The 22,770-nt window shown below is 42.0% G+C and overlaps 1 protein-coding gene across 1 annotated transcript; it reads left to right on the forward strand.

Annotated features, from left to right (window-relative positions):
- The first annotated feature begins 150 nt into the window (after positions 1 to 150).
- Positions 151 to 21,900, forward strand: abhd17b (abhydrolase domain containing 17B, depalmitoylase). The gene is made up of 4 exons (XM_034238379.1): positions 151 to 595; positions 2,197 to 2,673; positions 18,631 to 18,810; positions 19,508 to 21,900. Exons 2-4 carry the CDS (start codon positions 2,207 to 2,209, stop codon positions 19,725 to 19,727), a joined length of 867 nt encoding a protein of 288 aa, XP_034094270.1. The 5' UTR covers positions 151 to 595; positions 2,197 to 2,206; the 3' UTR covers positions 19,728 to 21,900.
- The last annotated feature ends 870 nt before the right edge of the window (positions 21,901 to 22,770 follow it).

The following is a 22,770-nucleotide window of genomic DNA, read 5'->3' on the forward strand; positions in this document are numbered from 1 at the left end:
TTCTCCTAAACGTCAATCAAAACATACGCCACTCTGCAGCGTCGAAAGGACCCGCCCATTAATGTAAACACTTTACACCATTGGTCGACTTGTTTCATCAAACTATTTTTCTATTGGTCCACACAGCTGTCAATCACTTCCCAACGAAAGCGGTGATGTTTCGGAGGCGAGCGTTACTGTTGTGAAGTGATTGCCAAAGCAACACGGACCTGAGACAATATTTTATTTTATAAAATTGACCCATGTCGCTGTTGAGCTGTTTAGACATTAACCCTTTGAATGAATCGTTTTCATTCACGACTATATGTTGAGAAAACCGAGCGGAAAAAAAAGAAAAGAGACGACAGTTCCTGAGGCTTCCTGGACCAGGAATCTGCCAGCTAATAAAAAAACTCACAGCTGTGGGTACCAACTGAGGGATTTACACACTCTGTGACATCGCCAACAAAGAGGACACGGAACAGAGGATAATCTGGATAACCTTGTCAATCTCCCGGCGTCGATAAGAAGACAAGTTGGTGCAAACATAACACCTGACTTCCTACAATACTGTCACCTGGAAATAGAAAGAAAAACAAAACAAGAGCCCGTGCAGGTAATGTCATCATTTCTCCTCTCTGTGTTAATAAGGAGGATATATGCATGCTAGTGGCTAATTGGCCCTTAACACTTTGCAATAATTATGTTATCCATTGGAAATTAAACCTCCACAAACCAGCCTAATCTCTCTGAACACATTTCTGCCCCTCCACCACCATTTTACAGTACATCGCTGCGGGGCTCCATTCTGTGTCCTCGCTTTATTTAAGGACTATTTTGGGCATTATGTCAAGGAAATAGCCTCCTCTGGCCTCCCCTATGCACTGTGTTGCTGTGTGCTCGTTTTAAATGTCAGGGCATTTTGTTGAATAAACATTCATAGATCACAAGGCGGAAATCATTTTTGGTCCAGCCTATTGTTGATGGTAGTGGCTCCCAGGTAATTAAAGTCACCTGTGAGTAATCACTATGTAAATAGCTTTTTTCAAGACTATAAAATGCAAACCGTACCATCAAAACCAATCCATTAGGAGGTTATTAAAACACATTAATCAGGGTTATGATGACACACAAGATTATTTCCAAGGCTTTGAATGTCTCCCACAGTAAAGTATGGGCAATTGCCATATATTTAAAACTGCTGTAAATCTGCCAGATGCAGTTTGAAAAAAGAAATGCATGAATAAAAGTGATTTGTGGATTCCTAAACACTTCACTGGACAAATAAATACATAATAAGGATTTAAAGCAAATCTCTGGTGCTGTGAACTGGTCATTTACTGCAAGTGTTTTGGTTATTAAATAAAAACACAAATTAATTAACTGGTCATTCATAATTTGTCCAGTCACTAGTATGCATTATGATGGTGTCTCCTGGCAACAGATTGATAGAGGATTGCACATTTGCATAGATTCGAGGATGTAATTACAAAGATGTCATATCGGGGTGTAAGTTCAGACTTTGAGCACCTAAATTAGAAATCCAATCTGCAACACATGGTCATAACCTGACTGTGATGAGTGTATTGGCATATGCCGCGGTGCAGAGTCAAATGACTTGGTTGCAAGAGGCATTCCTGCAGGACATTTTGACAGGTTGACCAGCGTCAGTGTCACCGTAATGAGTTCTGCTGCTGACATGTCTCGTGCAGGACCACCACAGCAAATCAAAAGCATCTGGACTTTCTTAAAGGTAGCCTTAGGTGGGGGTCCAGGTGCAGGGTGAAACGAGGAAGCATTTTAAGTCGATACTGTCTGAGTGGTTGTGGAGCCTGGAGACAGACGAAAAACTAACACTCAATTAGTGTCAGAACTATTGCTTTATTTCTACAATCCTGTCTGCTATGCATTTGGGAGAGGGGAATAGAGAGTGTGTAAAAAAGGTTTTAGCCCCCGGCCCCGGAAACCCCCTGCTATTCCACTTAACAAAGTAACAAAGACAAGTGTTAATGTTCTTGGAAAGAGCACATCATCCAAGACTTCGGTTTTGAAATTCCTCTTTCCTTGTGATAGATCTTCAGGGGATGCAGAGGCAAAATAAGGGCATAGATGCTCGTTTTGTAGACATTACATCTTAATTTCTGTAAGGCTAATCTTACATTTAATCTACTGATGTCCCTGTTTCTATTTGAACTCTTCTCCCTCACCCTTCCACAGTGTTTTGAGGATGAACCACTTATCCCTCAGTGAGATATGTTGCCTGTTCTGCTGTCCACCGTGCCCCAGCAAGATCGCCTCCAAGCTGGCCTTCCTGCCCCCAGAGCCCACCTACAGCCTCATGTCTGACGACAGTGGCAGCAAATGGACGCTGAACCTCTCCGAACGTGCAGACTGGCAGTACTCGTCCCGTGAGAAGGACGCCATCGAGTGTTTCATGACACGCACCTCAAGAGGGAACCGCATCGCCTGCATGTTTGTCCGCTGCTCGCCCAGCGCCAAGTACACATTGTTATTCTCCCACGGAAACGCAGTGGACCTGGGCCAGATGAGCAGCTTCTACATTGGCCTGGGTTCAAGGATCAACTGCAACGTCTTCTCCTACGACTACTCGGGTTACGGGGCGAGTTCTGGGAAACCCTCGGAGAAGAACCTGTATGCTGATGTGGACGCCGCCTGGCAGGCACTCCGATCACGGTAATTAGAGATGATGATGATGATGATGATGATGATGATGATGGAAGAACCTGTACACAGATGTTGGCACAGCGTGTAGAGTAAAGGATGCAGTGATGGATGATTAGTGATGAATGCATTGGTATGAGAGTAACTGAATAGCATGCAGAACCACATTTAAAGGTGGTCATAAAATAAAACCGTAATTGCGATTTAGGTGAGGATTAATTAAACCTCAGAGAATAATAGGTAAAGCACCTTTTTAAAGGGGCCCTATTGAGATTTTGGGGGTTTTCCCTTCCCTGTAGGGTGTTTTTATAGGTTTTTGTGCATGTGACATCACTACTCGACACTCACGCTTCTGTTGGCTAGCGCTCCAACATATTCAGAGTGTCCGCGGGGTCTTAAAAGTATTAAAAGTTGATGCATCAATTTAGCGAAAATGAAGGCTATTAAAAAGTATTAAACGGCATTTTCCAAGGTATTACATTTTATATCTTGTTTTCAATAAGTATATCAATTGTCCAAAGAGGTTGTATTCTGCAGTCTGCCTGAATGTAATCATTGCGTAGGTGTGTAGTGTGATTCTGTGTAGTTTATTTATGGCATCCCGTTGGGTTTGACGTCATCTGAACAGGACATCGCACGCTCACTGCTTGATAGCGCGAAGGTCCGTTTACGCCGGTTGTTAAACAACATCGTTATGGGGAAATGCAAGTTAGCGTCCAAATGGTTGGAAGATAAGGAGGAAGGACCATCAATACTGTACAGTGACGTGCGGTGAGGTTCATGGCTGGTGAGGCACTGACTCTTTCAGAGTCAGATTTACAAATATTATATTTTGACCTTAATCGAAATGTTCGGTTATTTTCAAAAGCTTTTTTAGTCTGATGCTTCGATTCATTTTAAACAGACCGTTCAACAAAAGGATACCCAACATCTAAATATTGGATTGTTCTTTCTTAGTAAGATCCCATGTTCATTACAATTGGGGTCTTACCTTGACTTGAAGATGAAGTCCATGCTATCCTTCTGGACAACAATCGCTATTACTTTTTTGTGGGCTCACTTGCGCCCCCTTCAGTGCGGCAGAGGTTATGGCTGCCTCCCCTGATGCTTTTTTCATTGCCGTTGTATGATGAGACCAGCGAGCCTAAATATCATATATACGTGAAATAAATTATTTAGAGACTATGGATGGCGAGGATAAATGTAATAAAGGGATCTACAAACATTACATTGGTGACATACAGTGAGATGGTGCAGGCATGCGCTTAGGGCCCGCTTTCCAGACAGTTTCTGTGAGGTGACGCATTCTGAGGTGAGGCAAAGCTCATATGTGCCTCACCTCACCACACAGTAACTGGCTTGAGCGCGCTCACAAAATAAGTGCCCGCGCTACATTAGTGCCCGTGCTCCAGCCAGTTACTGTGGGCTTACGTGAGGCAGAGCTCGTCCCTGCCTCACTCCTCATCGCTCCCATGTAGTTGTAGCGGAGTTCGGCCAATTAGCTGATTTTGACTATAAAAAGCGATTGGAATCATACAGAAATCACATTTATAACACAGATCTGTGGAGACATTTTATTATTATTACTATTTAGTTTTTCTTTAGTTGTTTTTTCCGTTACATTGGTGTATGACAGGTGAGGCTCTGCCTCCCCTGACTGCACGTCGCTGATATAGTCAATGTGAGGTAAAGTGTGTCGCCAACCAGTTAAAACTCAAAGTGGCGATGAGGTCTTAAAATGTACGGAAAGGGTCTTAAAAAAGGTCTTAAAAGGTATTACATTTGACTTCAGGGTTCCTGCATATACCCCGATATTGTACTTGAGGGGCGGGACATCTCTGAGCCGCTGACCAATCACAACATAGCCGGCCAGCTAACCAATCAGAGCAGACTGGGCTCTGGTTTCAGACAGAGGGTGAAAAGAGGTGCTGCAGCACAGGCAGTATGAGAAAAATAAAGAGCACACACACACACACACACACACACACACACACACACACACACACACACACACACACACACACACCGACTAGTGCAGTGTTTTCATACGGACAATAGAACCCCGTCACAGGCACCGAATACTAATATGAGCCCTGTAAGTGAGCATAACAGGGCCCCTTTAACTTTAAGGATGTGAAATAATTGTAACATGCATGCAGTTAAAGGTCAGATCTGAAAGGGAACACGCGTCGCATACTGTATGTAAATGCTATATGCAAACATCTTCTCCCCTTACAGTGCAATACATAGTTCCAAATAATTTCCCTCTATAGCACGTCATACATGTCAGCTGATTAAACCGTGACAAAAGCATCGTATTAATAGCAACTCTCTGTTCATGTCATTCTAGTTTGACAGCTTTGGTAGTGAGGGATAATGCTGGGAATGTTTACAGCTATGTGGAAGTTGGACCAAAAGAAAATGCAAAGCAAAAATGAAAATGAAAGCAAAGTAAGTTCTGAAGAAACTGGGCTGATGTAGACTGATACCCAAAATTAGAGCGCCACAAAGAGATAACAAGCGCTGTAAAAGGGAGAGATGATGTAGTGGAGAGTGTACAGAAGGAGCTGGGTGGAGGGGTGATTAGATTGGAACTGATAAGATCTTGGGTGAAGATGACGTGGAATGGACATTTGTGTAGGAATGACATGATGTTCTTGTAGGCAGTAATAATGAGCGTGTTTGCTGTGATTATGCTGCCCAGCCATATGTAGGTGTGTGTGGGCGCTCTGCTGCAACTCTGCTCTGCGGACATGAAAACATATCGGCCAATATTCTCCTTTTCTGATTTCTCAGTTTGATAAACTAACATATTCAGTGCTTCTTGTTGACGCTGTCTGAATGATTTGTTTCGATAATAAAACAAGGACCCCTGGACTCTTGGTGGTTTTAGATTGCAGGTGGTGTTGAGAAATGTAGTATCTTTTCTCACAAATAACATCCACTGACTTCTGGTGTTTGTCTTTATTGGCAAGGGTTACTATCGGCATTCAATCCCGGGACAAAACACTCCAGGTCCAATCGACTTGCAATGAAGTGAATAATTCAAATAAAACATCAAATCAACAGGGATCATTATAATTCATTTGTGTGCAAAAACATACTATACATGCTGTCTTCTAACCCATCAGACTAATGTTGAACAAGTCATTTGACCTGGCTGATCATCATAAAACACAATTCATCCAAACTTGACAAAGCATTTTAAAATGATTAAAAATGTCTTTGTTTGTCTTTAAGTTTGAAAGAGAACCTGAACAAGTAAACAAAATGAAAAACAAGTAGCTTAATCACCGTGAAATGTTCATTGTGTAACTAACCTTTTATTGGATGGTGCATTTGTAACGCCGACCATGACACGCAAGAAAATAAAGGGAAAGGTTATAATGAAAATCCTCGTCTACTGACAATAGAGAAGGAGTCAGGCAATAGACAATTGAATTTACAGTTCCTAGAAAACCCTTTTTTTCTCAAATGCATTATTGCTGTTTTCGAGTAGAAAGCAACGATAAAAAGACACATGTTTGCAGATCCATCTCTCCACACTGCAGCATAGACTCTGCTCTCAGCTCCCTTCCCCCAGATAAGGTTTGTTATACCTGAGCAGTGCACTTCAGTCTGTTTCTGGTTAACTAGATGTTTCTCACTTCCTTCAATCCATTTTTAAACCTCTCGTCATCTCCTTCTTGTGTCCTTTCTATGACACCATAGACGGACATTGTTCTACATCTTATTTTAGGACTGGTTTGCGAGGAGAGACTGTGTTTCAGGTTCCTAAAATGTAATGTAAACGCATGCAGTGCTGACACTATTGGTTCAGTGATCGATTTGTTGATCCACAGAACATTTAAGAACTATTTTCATAGTTAATTATTTGACTAATTTTCAAGCAAAAAATTATAAAAACTGACCTTTTCTGGTTTCAATGTCTTAGATATTTTGTATTTGACCATTCAATCCATCTAAATATCTTTGGAGCAAGCATTTTGAAGATGGGACCTCGAGGTTTGACAATTCATCGATTTACTTACGAATATGTTTGACAGTTGATTCATTAAAACACTTCTACAGTTGTTTCAGCCATATTCCCATTCATACAAGATACGTTGTCTTCATAAACAGGGAAGCACACAGACTCTGCTGAGGACACGGTTTTGGGGATGAGTGTATGGTGAATATGAAGGAAAATAATGTCTCTATTTTTTTGCATTTTTGTTCACATGAATGAGGGGGGGGTCATAAAAGTTCAGTAGGCCTGGTTGTTTTTGTATACTTCCTGCTGGAGGACAAACACATGACTAAGAGAGGAGATGGGGAAGATGGCTCAGGAAAAACAAGGCAGCAAGAGAAAAGCAAAAGCAGCAAAAATCCACCACAAAGAAAAAAAACTAGGCTTACAATACAGCTTTATTTATAGAGCACTTTAAACCTCCAGACCTGTGCTGTTCAGGCAAATAAACAAAACAAAACATACAAAAAGTAACTCAGCTCACACACCATAAAACAAGTATAAGTAAAAACAATAGACAATTTAAAAGCAATGCTCTAAAAGATGTTCATGTTAAGAAGAGGTGGGTTTTAAGAAGCGATTTAAAAGCAGGCAGTGTGGCGGCCTGTCTGATGTGCAGGGGCAGATCGTTCCACAGTGGGAGCCGCTACAGAGAAGCAACGGCCCCCTCTGAGCTTTGACTTGGTTCTGGGCACATTCAGGAGCAGTTGATCCGCTGACCTGAGAGGGCGGTTGGGCGTGTAAGGGTGTAGCAGCTCAGAAAGATATGGTGGGGTCATGCCATTTAGGGATTTAAAAGTAAACCAAAGGATTTTTAAATGAATCCTAAAGTGTATTGGCAGCCGGTGGAGCCAAGCCAAAATGGGGGAAATGTGGTCATATTTCCGTGTGCCAGTTAAAAGCCTTGCTGCGGCATTTTGCACCCACTGCAGACGAGCGAGGGAGTGACTGACCCCCATGTAGAGAGAGTTACAGTAATCCAGCAGAGTGGTGACAAAGGCGTGGATTACTGTCTCAAACTGCTGTCTGGAGAGAAAAGGTTTTACTTTGGCTAGCTGCCTCAGGTGATAAAAGCTCGTTTTTACCACCGATTTAATCTGACTCGAGTTTTAGTTCACGGTCCATTTTAATGCCAAGGTTCGTAATGGTGGGCTTGGTGTACTGAGCCAAGGAACCCTGGTCTACAGAAGTGGTGCTACCAAAAGCCATTACTTCTGTTTTTCCTTCATTCAGTTTTAGGAAGTTACACGCCATGCAGGCCTTTATGTCCTCTAGACACTTTAGCAGTGGGATAATTGAGTAGCCCTCCTTCTTTTTTAGTGGGACATAAATCTGGCTATCATCAGCAGAGCAGTGGAATGCGATGCCGTGCTTTCTGAATATGGACCCAAGAGGGAGCAAATAGAGGGAGAATAACAGGGGGCCTAATACTGAGCCCTGTGGGACCCCATACAGGAGTGGAGCAGAGGATGACTCGGAGTCACCAAGGCTGACAGAGAAAGTTCTGTCCTTCAGATATGACCTGAACTAGGGCTGAACGATATACCGTGTCATGGCGATAACCGTGGTATGCGCATGCGCGGTATTCACACCGCAGGGATGCTAACGCACTTTAGCACAGAATTCAAAATAAAGATACCCTTATTACTTATCGAAACTGCACATACAATATATCCGATTAAATCTGAGACTCCACAGATTATTTAAGTATAGTATCTAAGCGATCCGATCTCGCAACAGGGGAAGCAAACACAGACATCACAACACGTACCTTTTACGGAGCTTTTACGGGAGATCGTCTCACCGTAGCTGTCAATCTGATCAAAAGACGTGTTCAATGGCATTAAAACGAGAAAGAAAAACGCGGCTGAATCGGTTGATCCATAGGTTGATAATGTATCTGTGGCTTTGAAGCAATTGTTTATAATCCATAATTCCATTTTTATGTAAAAATCGGATCACAAAAGTTAGCTGCTAATGGTAGCCACCTTGGTGGTATGCAGCTTCCGGTTTTGGCTACGCGTCGTCACTCCTTATTTGTTCATGTGTTGGTGTGTGTAGAACTTCCCCTGATATTTGACCTTTTTAGACAGATTTAGCACAAAAAAACCCTCTTTTGGGGCCATTTGGGTGGATTTTCCATATCTCTGGCCCACCTTGCTGGATTTTGACATGTGACATATCTTTCTGACCGTCAGAGCCAATGGAATCGAGGGGAAATCACACAGTCCTTATTTGGTAATGTGTGTGTGAGAGACTTCCGCATAGCCAAGACCGGAAGCAGCAGCCACTATGGTGGCTACCATTAGCAGCTAACTTTTGCTCTGCGATATTTACATAAAAATGGAATTATGGATTATAAATTAAATCATTTTTTTATACAGAGACTTAAAAAACCTATGGATTAACCGATTCAGCCGCGTTTTTTCTTTCTCGTTTTAATGCCATTGAACACGTCTTTTGATCAGATTGACAGCTACGGTGAGACAACTCCCCTCGAAGCTACGTAAAGGTACGTGTTGTGATGTCTGTGTTTGCTTCCCCTGTCCGAGTTCAGATCACTCAGTGATGATACCTAAATAATCTGTGGAACCTCAGCTTTAATCGGATATCTTGTAAGTGCAGCTACGATAAGTAATAATAAGGATACTTTTATCTTGAGTGCGTTAGCATTTTTCGCTCAGGGGTCATTTAGATGCTTCTTATGAGACTTGTTTTTTGTTTTGGTATAAAGTGGTTTGTATCGTCAGTTAGCTGAGATTATTTCCGTTAATCTGGTATAACACATTAATAGGTTCTTAAATATTACGATCCCCTGAGACACTGTCGTGAAAAAAAAAAGTACCCGCCGGGACTTTGGGGTTTAACAGGTTAAAAAAACCGCAATATATACCGCAGGGGGGGAAAAAACCGCGATGTCAGTTTTTTTCAATACCGTGCAGCCCTAACCTGAACCATTCCAGGGCTTTCCCCTCAATGCCCACCCAGTGCTCAAAGCGAGAGATCAGGATGTCATGGTCGACTGTATCGAAAGCAGCAGTTAAATCAATAAGTAGAAGCACAACGCAGTCCCCAGAGTCAGTAGATAAAAGGATGTCATTAAAAACTCTTAAAAGCACTGTTTCAGTGCTGTGCATAGATTTTAAACCGGATTGGAAAACCTCCAGTATATTGTTCTCTTCCAGAAAAAACATAATTTGACTGTAGACAATTTTCTCCAGGATTTTTGACATAAAAGGCATTTTAGAAATGGGCCTAAAATTAGCCAGAACTGTGGGATCCAGACTGGGTTTTTTAATACGAGGTTGCACTACTGCATGCTTCAGGTTTTCAGGGACCTTCATGTGCAGAAAGCCACTCCTGTATCAATGCTTGTGTGAGTGCATGTTATTTCTGTGGAGAAAAAAAAAGATGTTGGCACAAGTGCTGATGGGTAACACTGGTAGGGGCGTTGTTTATTTTCTGCTGCCTTTTAGCTGTGAATTTCTCTTGGCACTTCTTTTATATTTTACACAATCTACCATTTCAGTGAATATACTGAATGGTCCTCTTTTTAAAAGGAAGCTGGCAAGTTAAACAGGAAACCCATTGATCGTAAAGGTTGTGCATACGGGAAATGGGCCACTGCTGTGAAGAAGAACCCGCTTTCCGGTGGTCAGTCTGTGTCTACGTGTCTGTGGGAACAAAATGCAATCCTTTCTTTAAAGTGGGAGCCTTTCTGTCACTTGTGGTTTCAATTAGGAGTGTGTCGCCGTGAATTCCGCACAAACAATGTAGATTTTCATAGAAAGAAAAAAGACGGTTAAGAAAGGCCTTCAGGACTCTTTGAAAGCTTTCTTCCTTTTCCTTTTTTATTCCTAGCAAACACTTCTTGAAAGAGGAAGTAGCTATTCTATGTCGTTCTGCTTCATCTTATTTTCCAGCTTGCATGTTTTTGTTGCTGCACAGAGGAGTCTCCTGCTCCCACTCAGTCGTGATCGAAGGCAAACGTTTGCTTTGAAATGGTCTTTAATCTGAGCAAAGCAGAACTTTAAATAATAAAACATTACACTTGGTGATCTTTGTGTCGGGCAGACGGTTGAAACGGCATTTATTGACAAAAAGCTAATCTTGTTTGCTGACTTTTTATGCAAGTTCAGTTATAGTTTAGATAAAATTGTGCCGGTCATTACTTATCTTTCCCTGTCACCACACTGTGTGCCCAGGCTCTGTCACACTGTCAGTAGAGATGATACATGTTTTACCAATAAAGCCACATTTCCACTGGACAAAGAAAACACTAATGCTTCGTAACATCTGGCCTTTGTCTTCAGTGGGAAAGCTAACAATCGGCATCTTATTCCCAGTCCAAAATACTCTGATTTAGTCACGATCATTTACTGTCTCAAGCTCTGATCGTTGATGATACGACACTTGTTTAGTATGGACAATTTTTCTTGCGTGAATATGAACAAGTGACTTTAGTTTGCAAAATATAAAGTGATCGCCTCTATACGTTTAATTTGTCCTACTGTATAATGGCCCTGTGATCATATCCATATCCAAATTTGCAAGACCTAATTTGCCTTCTGGTGTCACTGGTTATCTGTAACAAGCTGTAAATGAGCTGGTAAAAAAAGGAAGGAAAAGCAGGTATTGACCCAGCATCCACTGTTTCACATTCCTTTGTTTGCAGCGAAGAAGGAACCTCAAGAGGCTTTTAGGAACAAGGAAATGTATTTGTATTCAAGTAGCCTCACCCTGCAAGTGTGAATGCCAACTTTTTGGTGATCTCTTTTCTACTCGTGCCAAGATGTTAAAATGAAAACAGGCGTGTTTGAATCATGGCATGTGAAGATATCCTCATTAGTAATTCTATAAAATGCAAATGCAACTTTCTGCAAAGATAAGACTTAGTATATAAAGAAATCAATGCATGTGGAAATGTATAAACACTACAGAATGGACACTAGGAAGGAGTTGCATTGAGAGACTGTAACGGGTTAATGAAGGACGGCATCATTATGTAATGTGATACTTTAATTGCGCTCAAGACACTTGTCATTATGGGGTTGAGAACACAGACATCCGGCCTGAGCCTGTCTACTGTTCCCTTTTATACCCCAAAGAAATCAACAATTAAAATAAGACCATTGTTCAGTTTCTCGAGCCCTTTGCATACATTATTTGGATTAAACAAATGAGGAGCGTCAATGTAAAATGTGTGGTTAGGATACTTTATTGGCATGTCAGTGTCCCTCTTTCTGTCTGAGCTCTGCTGCCTCTCCAGTTACAGAATATATTATGCTAAAGGTCCCGCTGTCAGGATTGTCAACACTAAGTGCTTCTGTTGCCACTCATCAGACCTCCTTGTGGTCAGTGATACTCTGCTAAGGCCTCCAAACACATCGCATGATATCAGCTCAAAGGCCAACTGAGTTTAACATTGCTAGTGTGCTACAACCGTGACATTTTCTAACACATAGAGAATGTAATGATGACAGTTTTAAGTATTTTCACAAACTAAATGAGCTTAATGCTAGCTAATCATGAGAGTTGAAATGGGGGGACTTCAAGTCTAATTCTTTGGCACAATAAATAATTTAAAAGGGATTTACGGTACGTCCACACGGTTCCGTCGTATGCTTCAACGGAGACTCTTCCCATTCACTTTGAATGGGGTGACGTCAGGCTTTGCCGAACCGCATTGTGGTTCCGTTGCTCGCTTCGAAAGTTGAGAGGTTCAACTTTTCAAGCGTCGACGGAAGTGCCAGCCAATCAAATCATATGCCAGTACAAGCGCTAGCCAATCAGACCACGTGCTTGTGTGTCCGGGGCGGGAGATTTATGTTGTTGGTCCGCGCCAGACACGCCCACCGGCAAGCTTCAACGTGACGGATCCGTGTGGACCAGCGCCATGTGGACATACCGTGGGTGTTTCTCAATCTCGAGTAAAGCTGTTCCAGAGCCACTATTTCAAGCATATCCTATTCCTACGTCATCGAGTGCCGCCGAAGTACTGTTCCAATGTCCAGCATACTTGGAATTCTACCGAGCCCGGAGTACTTCGTTTGGAGAAATTTCGAGGCTGCACATGTGTAGACTCCGCGCTCTTAAAATCCCCACAATGCTTTGCGCACGGACCAATTTCCCCAAATCTGTGGCGGAAAATGTAAGGCGGGGCCTCTCATATGACGCACACTTGCTCGCCTGTTCCACTCTTTGTTTTCCGAATGCCAGGAAGTATTCTTGCCTCGCTTCTGAAGCAAGTGACTCGGAAGATGTGCTACCAAGCAAGCGTACTCGAGATTGAGAAACACCCCGTAATTGACTGCAGAAATAATGGATATATTTTGCACAAGTTTGTAAGTATTTGCCCTTCCAAAGCTTAGTGTTAATAAGGCGCTAGGATCATGTAGTATCTGCTTCGGTGGCTCTGCTCTGTGTGTCTGATGCCGTAAAAGGCTGTGCAAGAATCTTAATTGTGTGTCTTTGAGATAGAAAGAGGGTACACCCCAGCCTTTTGACCCTGCCAAGCATGAATCCACTAGATTGTGTTTATCACATCAAAAGGCCTCTCTGCACGGTCTCACATTAGTCTGCTCAGCTGCCTACATCCCTCGTGAAGTCTCATGTTAGATCAGACGCACACTCTGAAGAAGAGTGTGCCTCTCTCACTTTTGTACTGTGTCTTATGTTGACTTTTTCATATTTTGAGCGAACCAGGCTGTATTTTCCTGCTTCTGCTTTGGCTTTCTGTGTCTTGTTCCTCCGTATGATTCAGCAGTCAGAGAATTCCCCTTCTCTTGAGTGTTGGGACACTTGAGTCTTTAAACTACACAGTCTTATGACACGAGGGCAGCCTGCTGTCACTGTGCTAACAGTCGAACCCCAGGCACAAAACACACACTCTTCCTTAGCGCTTTTGTTTAACCACAGTGGATGAGGCACTCCCTTCACCTGAGCAAGGAGTGTACTCATCAAATGTATGAGTCATTGTGTTGTCACACGGTGCCCATTATCATACTCACGATTACTAATGAGTCAGATGTACTATTTGTTTAGAAATCAACTTGAAAAATGGTAGTAGACTTAAGACTGAAGTGACCTAGCTGACAGCCTTCGTCTGTGTGGGGGTGGTGTGTTGGGGATGAATGGCACTATTATTTTATTTTCCCTCTGAGATGAAGGCGGGGCAGCAATCAATCCTGCTTGTCTAATAATGACAGTAGCCTAGCAACCCTTAACCAATGAGCTTTCAAACAGTTTTTTTTTTTGTACTCATCGTTCAAAAACTCACTTCTTGCTCAATGATCCTCATCAAAGCACCTTCACTTTTCCTAGTGGGGAGAAATTCTCACAAACATGAATGAACACAGGCTGCCCACTTTGTGTGGCGAAAGAAAACAAAGAGTGCTGTGTGCGTTAAGTGTGCCGGGTGGAGTGTGGAGTGTAATCGCTCACCTGACTATCCTTGGCAACAGGGCTTAGTGATGTTGCAGATCACATACTTGTTGCTCTCATATCTTGATATATAATTCACTCACGGGTTCATTTCATGTGTTGGCTTTAAGATCTCAACATCTATTAATTTTCAAGACAAATCTGAGCACTGGCAGAGCCTGAAGGAAAAAGGTGCCAAGCAGTAACGGATCATAGGAATGCTCCAGAGAAGGAATCCCCTCTATGTAGCGCAGATGGTGCTCTAATCTAAAAAAATGCCTCTACATATGTTCAGATTATCTTTAAAATATGTATTATTCATAGTGACTGCTAAGGGATGAGCATGTTTCCAGTCTTCAGGGAGCAAGAGGTGGGCCGGAGACAGAACAGGGCGACGACTTGGAGGATGTGATGCATAATACATTGGATTTGTGTCAGGAGACTAAATTGATAAAGGATCGGGGGAGGGCCGTAACCATGGAGCATGGCTGGCTATGGCTCTCTGAGCGTATTCAAGCTGAAGTGCAATGGAGTAAATGGCATGCTTGTGTTGGCCGGGTTAGTTGTGTGGACTTGGGTTGGTTAAAGCCTGTCAGAGCCCCGGTCTTACGTGCAGCTGCAGATCTAGAAATGTCCTCCTTTTTCCTGTGCCAAGACAGCAGGATGGGTTAGAGGTTGAGGTGCCCTTGTTGTTCGCAGGAGGTCACAGGGTCAAGCCTTGCATTATGTATTGTATTAATAACTTGTGTCCTCTAGGCCAGGGGTGCCCAACCGGTCGATCGTGATCGACCGGTCGATCGCGGGGAGATTCCCAGTCGATCGCGAGATGTGTCTAAAAATAGAACAACAACATTCTGTTGTATGTTAATGTCCTGAAACATAATCTTCCTGTCCAGAATAATGCACTTGAACGCATCAAAGCTTTGTGATTGGCCGGCGTGACCCCATGTGTCGGGGCGTGGCTGGTGGGCATTGGGCAGTATTTCGCTGACGTTGTCCGTGTCAACAGGAGTGACAGTGACACACACAAGACCGCAATTATGGCAGAAGCAAAAAAGCCCAAAATATATAATTTTCACTCCGAGTGGGAGGATGATTATTTTTGTATCTATTCCAATTGAAAGTCCATCTGTCTCATCTGCAATGCGAGCGTGGCTTTATCGAAGAAGGGTAATTTAGGAGCGGCATTTCAAAACAGTGCACAAACGCTACGAGACGGAACTCCCTCCTAATTCTGCACTACGCTCCAAAAGGGGAGGGGCCTGAAAGGACAGCTAAATGCACCGCAGTCCATTTTCACCAGGCCCAACAACAAGAGCAAGGCTGCTACCAGAGCATCTTATCGAGTCAGTCACGTTCTTGAGAAACACATGAAGTCTTTCAAAGACGGAGAAGTTGTGAAAGAAGCATTCCTGGAGGCTGCCGATGCGCTTTTTGGGGACAGTAAAAATAACAGTAGCATTTCAACAGGTTTTTGATATAATAAAAACTCAAGTTAGATACCGTTATTAATCAGCTGTAAGTTTGAGTTTGTTTGAACTTATTCATTATAATTATTGTACAAAATGGTATAAGAATGCAAACTTAAATTGATGATAGTCCATTATCAATTCAGGTTAAGAAACTAGTGTTGCTTGCATCCTATTTTTTAAAGGCATTTCTTTTTATAATCTACTAAAAGGCAACAAAAAAAGGGTTTGATTCTATTAATTGTGTCTTTTTTATTGCACTGTTGCAGCAGATTCCTGTGTAGCTTCAGATCTGAGTTGTCTTATTAGTAAGCCTAATTTATACTTTTGTAGCAACACTATTTTTATATAATGGCAAAGAAAGGGTTCAGAGTCTTTTCTTTTTTCCTGTGTCATATGTAGCAGCACTGTTCAATGTTTCTTGAAAACATTACCCACTGTAATGTGACGTGTGAATAAACTCCAACTCTGTATCAACAACACTGTTGTGTAACTTCAGTTAAATACTTGTATGTGTGTAGATTAGAAAGAGGTAAAATAAAGGATCTGCAGTATTTTATGAAGTATTAATCGTACAAAGGTCAGTTTTATACAAGTAGAAGTGTGTATGTACCTGGTAGTAGGCTGTCAGTAATGGCTACGCCTCTCTATTTGGACTGGTAGATCTCGGCAGACTGGCAACTTTAAAAGTAGCTCTCGGTTCAAAAAAGGTTGGGCACCCCTGCTCTAGGCAAACACTCCTACTTGCACCCTGTTGGTTTGGTGTCAAGATGTAAGTAAACCATGCTACTGTAAAGTGTGTTGCAGTATCTCATATCCCTTCACCTGACGACTAAGCTATCAAACGGCTTCACTTCACCCTCTCTGTATTGACATTAGACCAGTTTGATGTGCTCGTGACATCCGTGTGGTGACTGTTTGTGTGTGTTGGGATTGGCCATGCTTTTGTGGCCTGATATGGAAAAGAACATTGACTAGATGAGTGTAAACAAAAGGAGATACGCACGAGTAAAATATGATAGCAAAAAATGTGTACTTGAAGGCTAAACGGATAAAGCTGTTCGTAACAGTAACCAAATAACAGACTGCCACGCTAACAGACAAGAAAGCCTGAAGGCATTGCGATGTGCTCTTCAGGATTATTGTGAAGTTACTTCATAAACACATTCAGAAATCTTCTAATCCAATGCTGTGAACATGTATTTAAAGGAAGAAGCAACCCTCTTATACAAAGAGATGTACCTTAATCTTCCCCGGTCACACTTAACATTAGAAACCGTGGCTGTTATCTCTCGGGCAATTAACCAACATTTAATTTAAATCGCAATATGGTCATCAGTCATTTTGAAAGTGTTCTGCTATTTGTCTGGCTTCCTTTCATATGAGAGTTCACCGCTCTTGAAGTCTATCGCCTTCAAATAATGTTATTACATGGCTTACATTGTGTTTTCTGTTAGCTTAGCTTAGCCCTGGCAACAGAAAACTCCCTATATTAGATTTTGCAAGGTTGAATTATCACTTTTTTAATATTGGTATGAACCAGGTATATGTGCTAATCTAACTTGTATGCTCAACAAGTCAGGAGTGTAGGTCATTCTTGGAGCTCCTTAGTACATTTAGCCTTCAGTGAGTTCTTAGTATAGAAGGTTATGATCAAAGCTTCAAACGCCTGAGCTTTTTAAGGATCAGAGAAACAGCCGTTCTAATAATCACACCGCATAAAGTGGAATCTGGATTAACAGTGATGCTAGGCTTAATGACAAATCATTAACGTCGCATTGAACAAGGAATGTTATGAAAGAAGCAAGCAAAGATTTTTGTCAGAAGCTGCTTCTCTATGATCAGGTAGGGCGATTTGACTTTGATAGTTTATGAGAAAAAGAACCTTGACATCTTGTTCTCGTCCTCTCTGTCCCTCACCTCCCTTAAACAGTAACATGATGCTGAATGATAGAGAGAGCTTTCAGTCCGGTGCGTATATTATCGCCAGCCAGCCTTGAGAGTTAATGTTGCTCTCACCACCACAGCAGTGTGTAGTACACTTCTCTCTGCCCTGCCAGTATTTTCACCCCTATTTATACTCTGCTCGGCCAGCTGACACGACGACGGTAAACTGTTCCAATATTCCTGCTAATGACTGTGTGTCAGTGTGTGTACACAACTGACACACAACCCTAACCCTGTGCTTCCATGTTCATCGCCCATTCATAGCAGAAGTGCTGCATTACAGATTGCTTCTCTACAAAGGTTATCTTTATGGAGTTCCTAATTATAATAATTCCTCCCAGCAGTGCAGAGCCGTGTCATATTTTGGTGCTCATTTATTGTTCATCACTGTGATTTAAAGGAGTGCAGAGGCTTAAGCCTGTAATGGTAGTGCTCCTAATTGTAATAATGGAGTAGAGCAGGGTTGTAGTGGGGCTGCTCGTGGCTGTGTACTACAGGACAAACTAAGACAGGGCTGCAGTGTTCTCCGACTGGTTCAGGTCGTCGGCTGACTGCTTCTTGCTACACTGGGTCACGTTCTCCATAATCAGCTGTGGAATGTCTTGGTATTATTCCTCCCTCAACCTCAATCCGTATCAGTGTTTTCTTCCTTCGTCGTGCTCTAGACTCCCTTTGAGTCACGAGTCTGCAGGAGGTGGTCCTCCGTGTTCAGACGGCCACTGAACCATGGCTGTTTCCCCATCTCCGTGTACTTGTTTTAGGAGGTCGTATAATCACTGAGTCACTGCGGCGTGACGTCTCAGCCGAGTGTGAGTCAGTCTCAGTTGGCACACAGGTGTTGCTGTGTGTGAAGCATCATGGGGGAACAATGGAGGATTAGTTGGCAGTGTGAGGGTGTTTTCCATGAAAGCGGTAAAAAGAAGACCTTGTGTATAACTAATAAAATCAACTTTCAACTTGTCGATTCCAAAATATTTCCTTTTCTACTTTGCCAGCTGAACACATGCCAGTGTCTGGTGAAGCAAGCAGGATGGAACTAAACATATCTGGCTTTTAGTCGTGTAAATAATCCTGTACATGATGTGCAAAGGTGTAATATTCCGATATGTCATCCTCTCTCAGGTATGGCATCCGGCCAGAACACGTGATCGTGTACGGCCAGAGTATTGGCACCGTGCCCTCTGTGGACCTGGCCTCTCGCTACGAGAGCGCCGCCGTCATCCTCCACTCCCCGCTCACCTCCGGCATGAGAGTGGCCTTCCCCGACACCAAGAAGACCTACTGCTTCGACGCCTTCCCAAAGTGAGTGCACTGCATGAGACAGATGGCTCCTGCACGACAACCCTGCACATGACGAGCTCATGCTTTTAGACCTACAGTATTACAGCATCAGAGAGAGACACACACAAGCTTGCAAACAATTACATTTAGATGTTTCTAATCAATAAAGGGAGTGTTCTGAGTGAGATATTTCCTGTAGCTCCCTCTGGTGGTCGGTGGCCAAACTCGCTCTGCTTGTTCCTTTTTTCTGTGAAATGTCAGTGTTTGTATTTCTCTTTTGATTTTGTTGATTACATTTGCTTAAAGGTAGGGTAGGTAATTCAGAAACACTTGTTATATTCCATGGAATGCTCTTAACATCCCGATAGCAATGAATATATGAAATGCTTTGACAATAAATACATACATCTGTGGAAGCCGTAGCGATGTAAAAAGCTTGACCAGTCATCTGAGCCGGCCCGGCTAAAGTAACTGGATGGCCTACCTGCCTGTCAGCCTTCCATCTGTGCACAAACTTATCTCGTGCCCTCATTGGTCATGTGCGCTCTGTGTGTGTTGGAGGAGGGGCTCTGTGAGGAAGTGGCAGATTTTTCTCTCTCGAGCTGGTGTCTCCATTCTTACCTACCCTACCTTTAGCCTAGGTCTTACTTTTTTTCTGAGAGCCTGTATTTTAAACATCACTCCCTAACTTTGTTTTCTATTTCTTTTCACTCCGAAGCATTGACAAGATCTCCAAGGTGACGTCCCCAGTGCTGGTGATCCATGGCACGGAGGACGAGGTCATCGACTTCTCCCACGGCCTGGCGCTGTACGAGCGCTGTCAGCGCCCCGTGGAGCCGCTGTGGGTGGAGGGCGCCGGACACAACGACGTGGAGCTCTACGGACAATACCTGGAGAGACTCAAACAGTTTGTTGCACATGAGCTGGTCAACTTGTAGAAGAACTGGAAAGGAGGGCGGCGAGGGGAGAGTAGGAAAAAGCAATGGTTTCCAGGAGAGGGTGGATGATGGAGAAGGGTACAATGTTTTCTTTGATGTGATGCAGGTAGAAGTGGTGTTAGTCTGTGTAATCTGAAGTGTTGGTGGCAGGCTTCTCATTATCGAGCGCCTCGCCCCCTTGGAGCTCCCTTTTGTCAAAGGGGCAAAGAGCCTTTCAGTACCGTCCACTCTACATGCTGCAGCTGTGAATTTACAACCCATCAGTTTTTGTTTTGCTTTAAAATGTTGGTTTTTTTATGTTGCAATTTTCACATCCTGAGTGTGAGAATGAAAGAATGCACAGACGATATTCTGAGTGTACATGCAGTAAATGAGTGTCACATTTTGTTGCTTTAAGAAAGACATGGTCCACTGTTCCTTATGGAGGGATTTTGAGGCTGTAGAACTGGACTCTCCAACCCAGCCGAGCTCCATCTGACTCTGAGGTTCGGCCCTCCACTCTGCAGTCACCGTGTATTTCCTTTTTTGGATTACTGTTTATTATATTTTTTTATATTATACATGATTTTTGCACGTATCAGCTGTCACTGGTGTACAACACGAACTGACATTATCTAGCTGTGTGCCAGTGTTGCCAAATGTTTAGTATAATATATAGCAGAGAGTTGGACACACAGAAATGTGTACAAAATGAATCTAGAGACATCTCAAAAGCTCGGTTAGCTGTATTCAGTTCGTACTTGTCCGTTAGGTCTTAATTGGGGGAATTGAATGACTTGCAATCTAAAAAGATATGATGCAGTTCATGTAGTCGGTTAAAAGAATCGGGCTGTGTGCCAATGCCGGTTATTTCCTGCCACTCTGTCCTTTGGAAACATTTCCACAGTTACTTCTTCAAGGTAAACTCCGAAGCATTGCTGCTGTAGGTTTATTACTGCTACGCTGTAGTAGATACATGTTTCAGAACATAAAATGCTGGACAGATAAATGTAGAAACTGACACCTCTTTGGAAATGACAATATTCCCCTTTATATAGTAGCTAATATGAAACCCCGTGTTGACAGTGTTTTTTCTGTCTTTGGGTGAGAAGATAAAGTGAAATAATGTATGTAGTTATTATTACAGATCTTATGTACCTGAATCAGATCTTTAAGTTCTTTTTTTCTTTTTTTACACAAGATACGACTATGTTAACTACTGTGACAGCAGTCTGTGCTCTATTCAAGAATTATACCACTAATGCCAATCATGACTGAATGGTGCACATTATTAACGCAGCTGGTGTAGATTTATTGTTACTTCAGGAAGTTGTTAAACATTATAATGTTGCGTTTTAAGTTATTGAGAAGCTTAAAATGAATAGACGATGGGTAAGTGGCTCCGCATTAAAGGCCTCCATCATGGACGGTTTAGTTTTGTCTTAACCTGTTGTCTGCATGGTAGTTCTGGATCCATTGTTGTCCATTGATTTGCCCTTTTAATGCTGAGCTGCTAAAACAAGGAATCAGCCGCTGATGGCTCCTTTGAGACCCTGAAAAGCAAATGTCAAAGTGCTACTGCATGCCAAGAATGGCTAGTTTTTCTTTATTCTTTTCAGTCTGTGACAAACAGAGTTGAATAAGAGCTCTCAATAACTTGTTTTTATGGGTATTTTTTGGTACCTGCATTACACTAGCCTGTGTCAACAAAAGGGGTCAAATACTGTTTGTGTTAGACAATTCATCAATAAGCAAATTGGTGCTACTGTAAACTTCAGGTCTGCTCACTTACGTTAAAGAGGAAGTCAAAATTGCTTGATGTTTTGTCATCTGTTACGAAACTGTTTTTTCACAACTCATTTGTCTTATAAACAAGGTTATGCTTTTTGTTTGATTTTAACTTTGTAAATAATATTTGTACTGGACATGTCATTTTGATTTCTTTGTCTTTCACAAGCTTTCATTTCTTTCCGCTGTCATTATTCTTAATTCTCTAACTCTTTATGAGACCAAGGTAGGCCATCCTTTAGGCTTTCAGAAAACCTTTGTTCAGGTAACTTTCACTAATGTCATCTCTGATTTGATTAATTTTGTATATCATATTTCAATACAAAGGAACATATATGTAATAACAATATTAATAAAGTAATTCTAATGTGGATAGAGAAAATAAAATGGTATTTGAGAAGCAACACTTTCTGACTGAACTGTTTATTTTTGGGGGGAACTTTTAAGTTTCTTTATTTCAGGATTGCATTTTGGAGATCTCTTGTGCCGTGTAATAGGTGATATCATTCTCTTTAATAAGACATCATACAATACAGTAGTACGAATCTTCCTCCAAAAGTGATTTGACCTTGAATTATGGGAAACGGCTCTTCTCTCAGGATTTAAGATTGCCCTCATTATAGCAGACATGTCATTTGGCTGAACCAAAACAAAGCAGGTTTGTATTTTCTGTCAATGACAATAACTAAAATAGTTTACTATCTACTACTAACTCTTTCCCAGGCATTACTATGTGTTTGAGGTCTCAGAGAAACTCTTATTTCTCTTGTCATAATATCTTTAATTGTGTTGAAGTGGGTTTTCTGTGTTGTGCTTTTTGCTTAATTGAGTAAGTGAGCGATTCCTAATGAATGAATCCAACACAACAGCCCTCCATATAAAACAATATATTACCTTTTTTTGATTAAAGTAAGTTCATATGAGGGTGAAGGCTATACTGTGCTACTCCTGTATGTTCTGCATCATACTGCACCATCTGAGTTAAGATAATGTAAATGAGCTTGTGTGTTATCTATATATACAGTCTATGGTTATCATCAGCAACATGTGCTTCTGGAGCACATTTTGTATTTCCCGCAAATATATTTGAAAGCAAAAAAAGGACGAGACAATTGTGAGATTACAGAGTTTAAAAGAAAGGAAGTGGCAACAACCCTGCAGTTTAAATGTTTTGCTGCTTATGCCAATTTTTCTCTGACACTGCAAAACTGTATTTGTGACATTATTCGTGTTTATTATTGTAGAAAGTTACCTGTATTTCGTGTAGTAGCAGTAG

Source organism: Gymnodraco acuticeps, unplaced genomic scaffold (assembly GCF_902827175.1).
Source record: "Gymnodraco acuticeps unplaced genomic scaffold, fGymAcu1.1, whole genome shotgun sequence".
Taxonomy (NCBI): Eukaryota; Metazoa; Chordata; class Actinopteri; order Perciformes; family Bathydraconidae; genus Gymnodraco; species Gymnodraco acuticeps.

Bases quoted from the DNA above. Each gene is read 5' to 3' on its own strand.
- abhd17b (XM_034238379.1), top strand. From the start codon at position 2,207: ATGAACCACTTATCCCTCAGTGAGATATGTTGCCTGTTCTGCTGTCCA. The intron at 2,674-18,630 runs GTAATTAGAGAT...ATCCTCTCTCAG, and splicing joins TGGCAGGCACTCCGATCACG to GTATGGCATCCGGCCAGAAC. The intron at 18,811-19,507 runs GTGAGTGCACTG...TTCACTCCGAAG, and splicing joins TGCTTCGACGCCTTCCCAAA to CATTGACAAGATCTCCAAGG.